The sequence below is a fragment of the Aquarana catesbeiana genome, linkage group LG02 (genome assembly GCF_042186555.1).
Source record: "Aquarana catesbeiana isolate 2022-GZ linkage group LG02, ASM4218655v1, whole genome shotgun sequence".
NCBI lineage: Eukaryota > Metazoa > Chordata > Amphibia > Anura > Ranidae > Aquarana > Aquarana catesbeiana.
The window spans coordinates 10,003,042-10,019,419 of record NC_133325.1 but is presented as its reverse complement, the minus strand read 5'-3'; the positions used below and the strand labels follow the sequence as shown (position 1 = coordinate 10,019,419).

Genomic DNA, 16,378 nt, shown 5'->3' with positions numbered 1-16,378 from the left:
AATAAAGTGTAGCCCCCCCCCCCCCCCCCCTGCACTCCATTTGCCTAGGCGAATGCTGTGCAAAGTCCTTACAAAGGAGAAGTCAGCAGGTCTTGAGATGACGTCACACAAGACAATGGTGGCACGGGACCAAGAGGTGACGGAATACAAGGGGAACTTGGCGGGGCAACGCTGGATCCTCTGGGTGGGCGCGTATCAGAAATGCGCCATCTGGACCACCTAGTAAGATTAACAGAATTTTGCAATCCTTCATCCCTATTGTTGCATCACGCTTAAAATCTTGCGCTACTGTGATTGTATAGATTGACACTACATTGTTTTTTACCCTTTGTTCAATTCTTTGTATTTTAAGTAGCAACACGTTTATTTTGTTTGTTTCGTTTATTTCGTTTAATAGCGCAGTGCTTATATGAGAATAAGCTCATAATCAAGTAGAAAAAAATTAAGAGATTTGACATCAGTCTCAGTGTTTTCTGTGTTGAACTGATAGACCTTTCTTCTTCCTCCAGCGTTTCTGTAAATTGCTCCTGATCCCCTCCATCCGTAGACCGTAGATTAATGGATTGAGTGTTGCTGAGAATAGAAAGTAGATGGCACTGAAGATATTCTGAAGGTCGTAGGAAGTGGAGTTCCCCGGCAGGTACAGAACAGAGATTAAGAATCCCGAGGAATAGATGAGGACGACCACCACCAGGTGGGTGCTACAGGTATGAAGGGCTTTATACCGAGCCATTCCCACCGCAATCCTAAGAACAGTTTGAAGAACTTTCAGATAAGAAATTAGGATGATGGCGATGTCACAAAACATCATGAGGGTCCTCATTACTAATCCTGCAATCTGGACTCTGGACTCTTCACACCCCAGGCTGAAGAGCATCATGCTTTCACAATGGAAGTGAGGGATAATATTGGACCTGCAATAACGGAGTCGGGCCCCTATAATGACCAGAGGAAGGACAACAAAGCTATAACGAATCACTCCATTGACTGCTGAGTGAACAATGACATGCTTGACTACAATCTCCTGATAATGTAGTGGCTGGTTGATAGCTAGATACCTGTCTATTGCCATGAGCAGCACAATTGTGGACTCGGCCATGATGCTGAAATATACAGTAAATATCTGCACCAAACAGCCAGCCAAGGTGATCTGGTTAAGGCCAAACAGTCCTAGAAGCATCTTGGGTGTGATGGCCGTGGTGTACACAACATTGGTGGCCAAGAGAGAAAAGATGAGTGTGTACATCGGAGTGTGAAGACTTTTCTCCAACACAATGACCAACATAACCACAGAATTACCACTTAGTATCACTGCGTATATGAAGGAGAAGGGAAGAGCGAGGAGAGGTCGGTACTTTGTGACTCCGGGAAACCCAACGAGTATAAATTCCATGTGAGAGAAGGACGAGGTCTTATTATATCCCAGATGATCCATTTCTGTTCTGGAAAGCAGAAATGAAAAATCACATCAATGACAAACAGCAATCATTTATGGACAATCCGATTTAAAATGGAAGAACTACACCCTGGCCATTTATTTCATTAAAAGTCAATTCATTTTTCTGAAACGGGAAACTGAATTAAAATATTTATTTTATTTTTGTGGCTCTCTATGTTGTGTGAGTTCAGTGATGGCGGAGAGTGACACCCAAGGAATGCCATGCTTGATTTGTCTTCATTTATTAAGCTCAGGGTAGAAAACGCACACATGGGGAAGCATAAGTGTCAGGACCAAGAGCTGAACCTGCAACCTCTTGCTGTGTCTGGTAATGTCTCGTTTTGCTGAGCCACCTGAAATTCTGATCCATTGGAAATCCTGTCCTGTGCCTTGTTTCTGGTGAACCTTGAACTCTTTGCACCTCTCATGAACTTCCTATTTAAGCCATGCCTTTGCATTTCCTGTTTGCCAGATTATTGTGCTCTCTCCAGCCAATATCTTGCTCTTATCTCTCCTGCTGCCAACCATATCTTTGCTACCACTCATTACTGACTTTTGGCTTGTTCCTTGTCTATGGTTCTGCTTAACCCCAACCTGCAACCACTTGTTAATGACCTTTGGCTTGTTTACTGACCACGTTTCTGCTTGATCCCTACCTGCTATATCTGCTACTGACCCCACATCTCGGATGAGCCTGTGTCATCCGTCCGGGTGACCTGCTGCTGCACTTATTCAGCTGGTGGGTGGGAGCCTCTCTACTAATATAGCTACTGATCTCCGAGTCTGACCCCCGACCATGACAAGCGTTGGAAAGAAATTCAAACCAAATCTACATTTCGGGTTGAACTAATGACTTGTCACTTGAATGTAACAGGAACCACCTCCTGATTGGTTCTCTGGAGCCAGGGCTGTCTTCAACGCAGGACAAAAGGGGCAGCTGCCCCGGGCCCAGTCATTTATGTAGGGCCCAAATCAGCTGCACCTTGAGCATGCACTGCCAGAAAATAGTTGATACGTGGACAAAGAAAATGTTTGCCCAGGGTCCAATCAATATTAAAGATGGTGTAGAGCCACATATGGAGACCAATCACATTTCGCTACCCGAGTGCGCATGCGTGACGCTGCCATATGCGTTACAACACTTTTACGTCAAAACTCTACACCCCTCGCGGGCTCGCTTCGCTCGCCACGCTTTGGGCACGGCCTCGCTTCGCTCGGCATAATTATAATCTGACTCTGATGTCCACTTGGATGGTGGGGCTTGAACCTGGACTCAGGGGTGGAGTTTTGTCGTAAAAGTGTTGGAACGCATATGGCGGCATCATGCATGCGCACTCCAGCGAGTAGCGAAATGTGATGGGTCGCCATATTTGACACTACAATGGCCCTGTATGGAGCCAAAAAACTCATGGCACTCATTGCTTTATCCTAGCATGCCTTACTTTTGATCAGAGGGCAGCGAATAGGAAGACAGGAGAACAATGAAGGGGAGGAGTCAAGTAACATAGAGACTATTTCCACACAAATTTGGGATGAGAGTCCTAAAAATATTGCGCTCAGGCTGAGCATGCAATGAAAATATCTCTACTAGACATGTGCAGAACGAAAACATTTGTTTCGGATAGATTCGTTATGTTACTAATTTTGCTTCGTTATGGAATTCATTTAGTTTGGTTTCGGGAATTTGTTCCATTTGTTTCATTTTGTTTTTGTTAAATTTCGTTTCGGTAAAATTTGTTTTGTTTATTAATTTTCTAAGGAATTCTAACTTCTCAGAACGATTAAAATTCGGATCGGTCAAAAAACGATCAACCAGTTCAAATTCCGTGTGAAGAATGGCTGGTTGTTAAGAGCAGACCGGGAAATCGGGCGCCTGAATCCTTAACAATCGATGAGTCATCATCTACCAATGGGCTTCCCCACTGACAGAAGAATGTAAAGACAAAGCATGTCGGCAATTGCCCGGCAACAGAAAAATGTTTAGGAAACTTCTAAATTAAAAAAACAAAACGATGTGGGGTCCCCCCAAAATCCATAACAGACCCTTTTCCAAGCATGCAGGTCAGGAAAGGGGGGGGGACGAGTGAGCGCCCCTCCTCCTGAACCATACCAGGCCACATGCCCTCAAAATGAGGGGGTGGGTGCTTTGGGGCGGGGGGGGGGGGGCTCTTCCCTCTCACCCCAAAGCACCTTGTTCCTATGTTAATGGGGGCAAGACTCTTATCCCCACAACCATGGTTGGTGGTTGTGGAGGCCTGCAGACGGGAGGCTTATCTGAATCTGGAAGCCCCCTTTAGCAGGGGGGGGCCCAGATCCCACCCCCCATTTGAATCCATATTGGGTACATAGTAGCCCTACCCATTCACTGAAAAAGTGCCAAAAAGTAAAATAAAAACCACAGAGACAATTTTTGACAAATCCTTTATTAAAAAATAGAAAAACAGACACCCTCATCCCATCTCTTTCTGCATGCAGTCACCCCCATCCCATCTCTTTCTGCATGCAGTCACCCCCATCCCATCTCTTTCTGCATGCAGTCACCCCCATCCCATCTCTTTCTGCATGCAGTCACCCCCATCCCATCTCTTTCTGCATGCAGACACCCTCATCCCATCTCTTTTTGCATGCAGACACACTCATCCCATCTCTTTCTGCAAGAAGACACCCCCATCTCATCTCTTTCTGCATGCATACACCCCCATCCCATCTCTTTCTGCATGCAGTCACCCCCATCCCATCTCTTTCTGCTAGCAGACACCTCCATCCCATCTCTTTCTGCATGCAGACACCCACATCCCATCTCTTTCTGCATGCAGACACCCCGATTCCATCTCTTTCTGCATGCAGTCACCCCCATCCCATCTCTTTCTGCATGCAGACACCCCGATTCCATCTCTTTCTGCTAGCAGACACCTCCATCCCATCTCTTTCTGCATGCAGACACCCCCATCCCATCTCTTTCTGCATGCAGACACCCCCATCCCATCTCTTTCTGCATGCAGACACCCCGATTCCATCTCTTTCTGCATGCAGACACCCCCATCCCATCTCTTTCTGCTAGCAGACACCTCCATCCCATCTCTTTCTGCATGCAGACACCCCCATCCCATCTCTTTCTGCATGCAGACACCCCCATCCCATCTCTTTCTGCATGCAGACACCCTCATCCTATCTCGTTCTGCAAGAAGACACCCCCATCTCATCTCTTTCTGCATGCAGACACTCCCATCCCATCTCTTTCTGCTAGCAGACACCCTCATCCCATCTCTTTCTGCATGCAGACACCCCCATCCCATCTCTTTCTGCATGCAGACACCCCGATTCCATCTCTTTCTGCATGCAGTCACCCCCATCCCATCTCTTTCTGCATGCAGACACCCCGATTCCATCTCTTTCTGCATGCAGTCACCCCCCATCCCATCTCTTTCTGCTAGCAGACACCTCCATCCCATCTCTTTCTGCATGCAGACATCCCCATCCCATCTCTTTCTGCATGCAGACACCCCCATCCCATCTCTTTCTGCATGCAGACACCCCGATTCCATCTCTTTCTGCATGCAGACACCCCCATCCCATCTCTTTATGCTAGCAGACACCTCCATCCCATCTCTTTCTGCATGCAGACACCCCCATCCCATCTCTTTCTGCATGCAGACACCCCCATCCCATCTCTTTCTGCATGCAGACACCCCGATTCCATCTCTTTCTGCATGCAGACACCCCCATCCCATCTCTTTATGCTAGCAGACACCTCCATCCCATCTCTTTCTGCATGCAGACACCCCCATCCCATCTCTTTCTGCATGCAGACACCCCCATCCCATCTCTTTCTGCATGCAGACACCCCCATCCCATCTCTTTCTGCATGCAGACACCCCAATTCCATCTCTTTCTAAATGCAGACACCCCCATCCCATCTCTTTCTGCAAGAAGACACCCTCATCACATCTTTTTCTGCATGCAGACACCCCCACTCCATCGCTTTCTGCATGCAGACACCTCCATCCCATCTATTTATGCATGCAGACACCCCCATCCCATCTCTTTCTGCATGCAGACACCCCCATCCCATCTCTTTCTGCATGCAGACACCCCCATCCCATCTCTTTCTGCATGCAGACACCCTCATCCTTCTCGTTCTGCAGGCAGACACCCTCATCCCATCACTTTCTGCTTGCAAACACCCCCATCCCATCTCTTTCTGCATGCAGACACCCTCATCCCATCTCTTTCTGCATGCAGACACCCCAATCCCATCTCTTTCTGCATGCAGACACCCCCATCCCATCTCTTTCTGCATGCAGACACCCTCATCCTATCTTGTTCTGCATGCAGACACCCTCATCCCATCACTTTCTGCTTGCAAACACCCCAATCCCATCTCGTTCTGCATGCAGACACCCCAATCCCATCTCGTTCTGCATGCAGACACCCTCATCTCATCTCTTTCTGCTTGCAGACATCCTCATCCCATCTCGTTCTGCTTGCAAACACCCCCATCCCATCTCTTTCTTCATGCAAACACCCTCATCCCATCTCTTTCTGCATGCAGACACCCCCATTCCATCTCTTTATGCATGCAAACACCCTCATCCCATCTATTTCTGCATGCAGACACCCTCATCCCATATCTTTATGCATGCAAACACCCTGATCCCATCTCGTTCTGCTTGCAGACATCCTCATCCCATCTCTTTCTGCTTGCAGACACCTCCATCCCATTTCTTTCTGCATGCAGACACTCCCATCCCATCTCTTTCTGCTAGCAGATACCTCCATCCAATCTCTTTCTGCATGCAGACACCCCCATCCCATCTCTTTCTGCATGCAGACACCCCGATTCCATCTCTTTTTGCATGCAGACACCCCCATTCCATCTCTTTCTGAATGCAGACACCCCCATCCCATCTCTTTCTGCAAGAAGATACCCTCATCGCATCTTTTTCTGCATGCAGACACCCCCATCCCATCACTTTCTGCATGCAGACACCTCCATCCCATCTATTTATGCATGCAGACACCCCCATCCCATCTCTTTCTGCATGCAGACACCCCCATCCCATCTCTTTCTGCATGCAGACACCCTCATCCTATCTCGTTCTGCATGCAGACACCCTCATCCCATCATTTTCTGCTTGCAAACACCCCCATCCCATCTCTTTCTGCATGCAGACACCCTCATCCCATCTCTTTCTGCATGCAGACACCCCAATCCCATCTCGTTCTGCATGCAGACACCCTCATTCCACCTCTTTCTGCTTGCAGACATCCTCATCCCATCTCGTTCTGCTTGCAAACACCTCCATCCCATCTCTTTCTTCATGCAAACACCCTCATCCCATCTCTTCCTGCATGCAGACACCTCCATTCCATCTCTTTACGCATGCAAACACCCTCATCCCATCTATTTCTGCATGCAGACACCCCCATCCCATCTCTTTCTGCATGCAGACACCCCCATCCCATCTCTTTCTGCATGCAGACACCCCGATTCCATCTCTTTTTGCATGCAGACACCCTCATCCCATCTCTTTCTGCATGCAGACACCCTCATCCCATCTCTTTCTGCATGCAGACACCCTCATCCCATCTCTTTCTGCATGCAGACACCCTCATCCCATCTCTTTCTGCATGTGGACACCCCAATCCCATCTCGTTCTGCTTGCAGACACCCTCATCCCATCTCTTTCTGCATGCAGACACCCTCATCCCATCTCTTTCTGCATGCAGACACGCCGATCCCATCTCGTTCTGCTTGCAGACATCCTCATCCCATCTCTTTCTGCTTGCAGACACCCCCATCCCATCTCTTTCTGCATGCAGACACCTCCATCCCATCTCTTTCTGCATGCAGACACCTCCATCCCATCTCTTTCTGCAAGAAGACACCTCCATCCCATCTCTTTCTGCAAGAAGACACCTCCATCCCATCTCTTTCTGCATGCAGACACTCCCATCCCATCTCTTTCTGCATGCATACACCCGCATCCCATCTCTTTCTGCATGCAGACACCTCCATCCCATCTCTTTCTGCAAGAAGACACCCTCATCCCATCTCTTTCTGCATGCAGACACCCTCATCCCATCTCTTTTTGCATGCAGACACCCTCATCCCATCTCTTTCTGCAAGAAGACACCCCCATCTCATCTCTTTCTGCATGCATACACCCCCATCCCATCTCTTTCTGCATGCAGACACCCTCATCTAATCTCTTTCTGCATGCAGACACCCCATCCCATCTTTTTCTGCATACAGACACCTCCATCCCATCTCTTTCTGCATGCAGACACCTCCATCCCATATCTTTCTGCATTCAAACACCCCCATCCCATCTCGTTCTGCTTGCAGACATCCTCATCCCATCTCTTTCTGCTTGCAGACACCCCCATCCCATCTCTTTCTGCATGCAGACACCTCCATCCCATCTCTTTCTGCATGCAGACACCTCCATCCCATCTCTTTCTGCAAGAAGACACCTCCATCCCATCTCTTTCTGCAAGAAGACACCTCCATCCCATCTCTTTCTGCATGCAGACACCCTCATCCCATCTCTTTCTTAATGCAGACACCCTCATCCCATCTCTTTCTGCACGCAGACTTCCCCATCCCATCTCTTTCTGCATGCATACACCCCCATCTCATCACCTTCTGCATGCAGGTACCCTCATCCTATCTCTTTCTGCATGCATACATCCCCATCCCATCTCTTTCTGCATGCAGACACCTCCATCCCATCTCTTTCTGCATGCATACACCCCCATCTCATCTCCTTCTGCATGCAGGTACCCTCATCTCATCTCTTTCTGCATGCATACATCCCCATCCCATCTCTTTCTGCATGCAGACACCTCCATCCCATCTCTTTCTGCATGCAGACACCTCCATCCCATCTCTTTCTGCATGCAGACACCCTCATCCTATCTCTTTATGCCTGCAGACACCTCCATCCCATCTCTTTACATTAAAGCCTCAAAAAGGAAACAGTTTGCACATGCTATTTTCTGTTGCTGGTCACCATAGCACAGCAATTCTTCTTGTTAAGCTGAAGACACTGAACATCTACATCACAGAGACTCTTCCACTCTCCTCATCTCCCCCCACCTAAAGGACTCTGTGCACAATATCTGCACACTTAAAGGGGAACTCTACTCAGAGATTAAGTATTTCATTTCTTGTAACTTATTGTCCCACAAAGTTTGTTGGACCCATGGCATCAGGATTTGAAGAGAGCAGTCTGTCATAAAAGGGCATCCTCTTCCCTTTTATACCTGGGGTCATAGGTTATCCTCTTCCCTTTTATACCTGGGGTCATAGGTCATTCTCTTCCCTTTTATACCTGAGGTCATAGGTGACCCTGTTCAATTTTATACCTGGGTCATAGGTCAGTCTCTTCCCTTCTATACATGAGAGCATAGGTCATCCTGTTCCCTTTTATACCTGGGGGTCATAGGTAATTTTCTTCCCTTTTATACCTGGATTATAGGTCATTCTTTTCCCTTTTATACCTGGGGTTATATCTTCCGTTTTATACCTGGGGTCATAGGTCATTCTCTTCCCTTTTATAGCTGGGGTCATAGATCACTCTCTTCCATTTTATACCTGGGGTCATAGGTCATTCTTTTCCCTTTTTATACCTGGAGTCATAGGTCACTCTCTTCCCTTTTATACCCGGGTCATAGGTCATTTTCTTCCCTTTTATACCTCGGTCATAGGTCATTCTTTTCCCTTTTATACCTGGGGTCATAGGTCATTTTCTTCCCTTTTATACCTCGGTCATAGGTCATTCTTTTCCCTTTTATACCTGGGGTCATAGGTCATTCTCTTCCCTTTTATACCTGGGGTCATAGATCACTCTCTTCACTTTTATACCTGGGGTCATAGGTCATTCTTTTCCCTTTTATACCTGAGGTCATAGGTCATTCTCATATCTTTTATACCTGGGGTCATAGGTCACTCTCTTCCCTTTTATACCTGGGGTCATAGGTTACTCTCTTCCCTTTTATACCTGGGGTCATAGGTCATTCTTTTCCCTTTTATACCTGAGGTTATAGGTCATTCTCATATCTTTTATACCTGGGGTCATAGGTCACTCTCTTCCCTTTTATACCTGGGGTCATAGGTCATTCTCTTCCCTTTTATACCTGGGGTCATAGATCACTCTCTTCCCTTTTATACCTGGGGTCATAGGTCATTCTTTTCCCTTTTATACCTGAGGTCATAGGTCATTCTCATATCTTTTATACCTGGGGTCATAGGTCACTCTCTTCCCTTTTATACCTGGGGTCATAGGTCATTCTCTTCCCTTTTATACCTGGGTCATAGGTCATTCTTTTCCCTTTTATACCTGGGGTCATATCTTACCTTTTATACCTGGGGTCATAGGTCACTCTCTTCCCTTTTATACCCAGGGTCATAGGTCATTTTCTTCCCTTTTATACCTGGGTCATAGGTCATTCTTTTCCCTTTTATACCTGGGGTCATATCTTACCTTTTATACCTGGGGTCATATCTTACCTTTTATACCTGGGGTCATAGATCACTCTCTTCCCTTTTATACCTAGGGTCACAGGTCATTCTTTTCCCTTTTACACCCGGGGTCATAGGTCATTTTCTTCCCTTTTATACCTGGGTCATAGGTCATTCTTTTCCCTTTTATACCTGGGGTCATATCTTACCTTTTATACCTGGGGTCATAGATCACTCTCTTCCCTTTTATACCCAGGGTCATAGGTCATTCATTTCCCTTCTATACCTGGGGTCAAAGGTCACTCTCTTCCCTTTTATACCCGGGGTCATAGGTCATTCATTTCCCTTCTATACCTGGGGGTCATAGGTTCTTTCAGGAACTACAGGGTACTACTGTTTTACTTATTGTGATTTTCTTTGCATATTTACTAGGAGTACGAGTCTAACACTGAGGGATATCTGCCTAAGTCATTTTTCTTCTTATCTGCTTCAAGAATCTGAAGTAAAATACTTTGCTACAGTCTGGTGTCTCTGATTGCATTATCACTTCAAAATATATGTGAAACCAGGGTGTCAGAGGTGTCGGGGTGTCAGAGGTGTCGGGGTGTCAGAAGTTTCGGGGTGTCAGAGGTGTCGGGGTGTCAGAAGTGTCGGGGTGTCAGAGGTGTCGGGGTGTCAGAGGTGTCGGGGTGTCAGAGGTGTTGGGGTGTCAGAAGTGTCGGGGTGTCAGAGGTGTCGGGGTGTCAGAGGTGTCGGGGTGTCAGAAGTGTCGGGGTGTCAGAGGTGTCGGGGTGTCAGAGGTGTCGTGGTGTCAGAGGTGTCGGGGTGTCAGAGGTGTCGGGGTGTCAGAGGTGTCGGGGTGTCAGAGGTGTCGGGGTGTCAGAGGTGTCGGGGTGTCAGAGGTGTCGGGGTGTCAGAGGTGTCGGGGTGTCAGAAGTGTTGGGGTGTCAGAGGTGTCGTGGTGTCAGAGGTGTCGGGGTGTCAGAGGTGTCGGGGTGTCAGAAGTGTCGGGGTGTCAGAGGTGTCGGGGTGTCAGAGGTGTCGTGGTGTCAGAGGTGTCGGGGTGTCAGAGGTGTCGGGGTGTCAGAAGTGTCGGGGTGTCAGAGGTGTCGGGGTGTCAGAGGTGTCGGGGTGTCAGAAGTGTTGGGGTGTCAGAGGTGTCGTGGTGTCAGAGGTGTCGGGGTGTCAGAGGTGTCGGGGTGTCAGAAGTGTCGGGGTGTCAGAGGTGTCGGGGTGTCAGAGGTGTCGGGGTGTCAGAGGTGTCGGGGTGTCAGAAGTGTCGGGGTGTCAGAGGTGTCGGGTTGTCAGAGGTGTCGGGGTGTCAGAGGTGTCGGGAGGCTTGCAAGGTCAGGGCAACCTTTGGGATTGGGTCAGTCATCTTTCTGCAGCCCTCTCACAGGGGTGGTGCTACACAGGTATGGACTCCACCAGCCCTCTGAAGGTATGATGTGGTATCTGGCAACCAGCTGTCAGTAGCAGATCCTATAAGTCCTGTAATGTTTTGCCAGAACATCCCACATGCTCCATTGGACTGAGATCTGGAGAATTAGGAGGCCAAATCAACCCCTCAAACTCGTTGTTGTGTTCCACAAACCATTCTTGGATTCATCAGACCAGGCCACCTTCTTCTGTGCTCCAGTTCTGTTGCTCATCTGACCATTGTAGGCTCTTATGGCTGTGGACACGGGTCAGTATGGGCACCCTGACTGGTCTCTGGCTACACAGCCCCATACTCAACAAACTGCGATGATTATCAACTTCAGGCACAACATGTTCACTTGCTGCCTAATATACACTATAGTGTCAAAAGTATTGGGACGCCTGCCCTCACACACACATGAACTTTAATGACATCCCAGTCTTAGTCCGGAGGGTTCAATATTGAGTTGGCTCCGCCCTTTGCAGCTATAACAGCTTCACCTCTTCTGGGAAGGCCGTCCACAAGGTTTAGGAGTGTGTCTATGGGAATGTTTGACCATTCTTCCAGAAGAGCATTTGTGAGATCAGGCAGTCTCCACTCTCCACAATTCTTCTAAAAGGCATTCTATCGGTTTGAGGTCAGGACTCCGTGCAGGCCAGTCAAGTTCCTGAACCCCAAACTCGCTCATCCATGTCTTTATGGACCTTGCTTTGTGCACTGGTCCAAACCATTTGGTGGAGGGGGGATTATGATCTGGGGGTTGTTTTTCAGGGGTTGGGCTTGGCTTCTTAGTTCCAGTGAAGGGAACTCTTAAGGCGTCAGCATACCAAGACATTTTGGACAATTTAATTCTCAAAACTTTGTGGGAACAATTTGGGGACGGCCCCTTCCTGTTCCAACATGACTGCCCACCAGTGCACAAAGCAAGGTCCATAAAGACATGGATGAGCGAGTTTGGTGTGATCAAACTTGACTGACCTGCACAGAGTCCTGACCTCAACCCTGACCTCAACACCTTTGGTATGAATTAGAGCGGAGACTGCGAGCCAGGCCTTCTCATCCAATATCAGTGCCTGACCTCACAAATGTTCTTCTGGAAGAATGGTCAAACATTCCCATAGACACCCTCCTAAACCTTGTGGACGGCCTTCACAGAAGAGTTGAAGCTGTTATAGCCGCAAAGGGCGGAGCCAACTCAATCTTGAACCCTCCGGACTAAGACTGGGATGCCATTTACACCCGCTTACAACCTATCCGATTCACTAAAAACAGACGACGGGGATCATTCCCTTCTGGCTACCAGATTGGTCCATTCACATCTGACTGCCCATAGAAGAGTGTAGGCTGTGTCTGTGTCTGCACTGCAATGGTGGAGCGGACATGGACCAGCCATCTACCTGCTCATTGGAGATCAGTGGATAGATCCCCCCCCTGAACAAGCAGGTGCCTAGCAGAGCCCACCTCGTGTGACATGGGCCTCACTTGTCCTGTTTTAAATGACACCAAGGGGTGTGTTTATAATGAATTAAAATTAAATATTCAGTTTACCCCCCCAAAAAATGAAGACATGAAGCATTTCTGTACATACCTGTGCACAGGTGAGGTGTGGCAATATTCAGTGTCCCCCTATCCCCCCCCCCAAGAATTGAGCATTAAAGGATCCCTTTGTGTACCTGTGTGCAGGTGAGGTGTAATAACGTCTAGTTCCACCCCTCCTCAGAATTGAGACATGAATGATCCCTGTATGTACCTGTGTACAGGTGAGGTGTGAGGGCTCTGTACATACCTGTGTACAGGTGAGGTGTGATGTCTCTGTATGTACCTGTGTACAGGTGAGGTGTCATGTCTCTGTATGTACCTGTGTACAAGTGAGGTGTGATGTCTCTCTATGTACCTGTGTACAGGTGAGGTGTGATGTCTCTGTATGTACCTGTGTATAGGTGAGGTGTGATGTCTCTCTATGTACCTGTGTACAGGTGAGGTGGGATGTCTCTGTATGTACCTGTGTACAGGTGAGGTGTCATGTCTCTGTATGTACCTGTGTACAGGTGAGGTGTCATGTCTCTGTATGTACCTGTGTACAGGTGAGGTGTCATGTCTCTGTATGTACCTGTGTACAGGTGAGGTGTGATGTCTCTGTATGTACCTGTGTACAGGTGAGGTGGGATGTCTCTGTATGTACCTGTGTACAGGTGAGGTGTCATGTCTCTGTATGTACCTGTGTACAGGTGAGGTGTCATGTCTCTGTATGTACCTGTGTACAGGTGAGGTGTCATGTCTCTGTATGTACCTGTGTACAGGTGAGGTGTGATGTCTCTCTATGTACCTGTGTACAGGTGAGGTGTGATGTCTCTGTATGTACCTGTGTACAGGTGAGGTGGGATGTCTCTGTATGTACCTGTGTACAGGTGAGGTGTCATGTCTCTGTATGTACCTGTGTACAGGTGAGGTGTGATGTCTCTCTATGTACCTGTGTACAGGTGAGGTGTGATGTCTCTGTACATACCTGTGTACAGGTGAGATGTGATGTCTTTGTATGTACCTGTGTACAGGTGAGATGTGATGTCTCTGTATGTACCTGTGTACAGGTGAGGTGTGATGTCTCTGTATGTATCTGTGTACAGGTGAGGTGTGATGTCTCTCTATGTACCTGTGTACAGGTGAGGTGTGATGTCTCTGTATGTACCTGTGTACAGGTGAGGTGTCATGTCTCTGTATGTACCTGTGTACAGGTGAGGTGTGATGTCTCTGTACATACCTGTGTACAGGTGAGGTGTGATGTCTCTCTATGTACCTGTGTACAGGTGAGGTGTCATGTCTCTCTATGTACCTGTGTACAGGTGAGGTGTGATGTCTCTGTATGTACCTGTGTACAGGTGAGGTGTGATGTCTCCGTATGTACCTGTGTACAGGTGAGATGTGATGTCTCTGTATGTACCTGTGTACAGGTGAGATGTGATGTCTCTGTACGTACCTGTGTACAGGTGAGGTGTGATGTCTCTGTACATACCTGTGTACATATGAGGTGTGAGGGCTCTGTATGTACCTGTGTACAGGTGAGGTGTGATGTCTCTGTACATACCTGTGTACAGGTGAGGTGTGATGTCTCTGTACATACCTGTGTACAGGTGAGGTGTGATGTCTCTGTACATACCTGTGTACAGGTGAGGTGTGATGTCTCTGTACATACCTGTGTACAGGTGAGGTGTGATGTCTCTGTACATACCTGTGTATAGGTGAAGTGTGATGTCTCTGTACATACCTGTGTATAGGTGAGGTGTGATGTCTCTGTACATACCTGTGTATAGGTGAGGTGTGAGGGCTCCATCCCTCTGCTCTGTGTCTCTTGATATATCTCTATTTATCCATCACTGACACCCCATGGGAATAATTCTTATACCTGCCCATATCTAACAGCCCCGACCTTATTACTCTCAGAGCAGCTGAAAAATGTTATCCCCCGGGATAAATAATACAATAAAAAATAAAAACCGGCACTATCAAATTCTAATACCCAAATATCAATTTCTTCCAAAAAATGTGGCATTATAATTACCACTAGTAAAAAGCAGAAATCCAAAAAATAAAATAAAAAACATCTTATTTCTAAGATGGTAGGAAGATGAGGTTAAACCCCCCCCCCAGACCCCTCTGTTCCCAGCTCTCCCTCCCTAGTCACAATCCTTTACCATCCAGCCCTCAGCTTGTCGCCTCAAATAAAAGGAAACAATCGTTATAGTAGTTGTAGCATTTAAGATACTTTTATTAAAATGTTTAAATTATAAAACATAGAAAAACACCCTGATGCTTCGGGGCTCCCCTCAGTGTCTCAGATCACATCTGCCTCAATGCACAAGGACTTCCTCAGGATTCGTGTAAAATCCTTGCGATGAAACGCGTCAAGATGGATGTGACCTCAAACTAGGTTATAATTATTGATCATGGAATTTTTGTATTCTTTATGTGATGGGTTAAAACATTAAAATTCATTTTGTTTCCATTTGTTTATTCGTTTTCTAACGAATTCCACATTTTTTAGAAAGATTTGACTTTGAGTCGGTCAAAAAAGTATTCAATTTTTTTTTTTTTAAATAAAAGGCTTGTCAAACACTGCACCTGATCTGCATGCTTTGGCCAATCACAGCGCGCTCTGCTGTGAGAGCCATAATTGGTCAAAGGCACCCTGCCTTTGGCCAATCATGGCTCAGGGGGACTAAGAAAATGCCCCACACTATATAATTTTGCTTCCAATGGTGGCCATGTGTAGTGTTGGCGAGGCTGGAGAGAGAGATTGAGCTAAATTAGGCTGGTTATTTAGTGCAGGCAGTGTATATATAAGTGTGCCCGGAAGGCCACCAAGGAGAGGCAGACACTCACAGGCCAATAAAAGAGGGCAAGCAGGCTCTGTGTCTACAGTGAACAATGGTGGTCGTGGACATGGTGCATCCTCTGCAGGTGGCCGTGGGGCACCCTTTTTTCTGCTGCTGGCCGTGTTATTGAGCCACAACATGCAGAAGAGTTTGTGGAGTGGATAACTAAGACATCCTCCTCATCCTCTGTCACCCAGGCTCAGAGTAGTTAGCCTTCCAACGCAGCTGTCAAAGCAACCTATTCCACCGGCTCCTTGTCCACAGTTACTCCTTCAGTAGCCCCACCATCGTGCATGGAGGAGTCCCCCGAACTATTCGACCAAAGGGCCTGCTATGGACTGGGTGGGAACCCACACTGGTTTTTTCAATGATTTTTTATGTATATTGTCGGGATCCAACAATACATTACAGCCACGAGCAATTTTAAATTACATTTTTTCCTTTAGAAATGTCATTTTGCTGTGGCACTGTTACAAACATGGGAAAGATGCGCTACTTTACAGGCAAACTAAGGGGACCCCCCAGGCATGATATTTAAAGGAATATTTCATTTTTATTGTTTCACTTTAAGCATTATTAAAATCACTGCTCCTGAAAAATCTGCCATTTTAAAAAGTTTTTTTTACATTGATACATGTCCACTGGGGCAGGACCCGGGTCCCCAAAGACTTTTTATGGCAATA

At 47.3% G+C, this 16,378-nt stretch overlaps 1 protein-coding gene across 1 annotated transcript; it reads right to left on the bottom strand.

Moving 5' to 3' along the window:
- Positions 1–463: 463 nt before the first annotated feature.
- LOC141126405 (olfactory receptor 52Z1P-like) lies at positions 464–9,156 on the bottom strand. The gene is made up of 2 exons (XM_073612352.1): positions 9,074–9,156; positions 464–1,442 (listed from the first exon to the last, which is right to left on the bottom strand). Exons 1-2 carry the CDS (start codon positions 9,154–9,156, stop codon positions 464–466), a joined length of 1,062 nt encoding a protein of 353 aa, XP_073468453.1.
- Between the last annotated feature and the right edge of the window lie 7,222 nt (positions 9,157–16,378).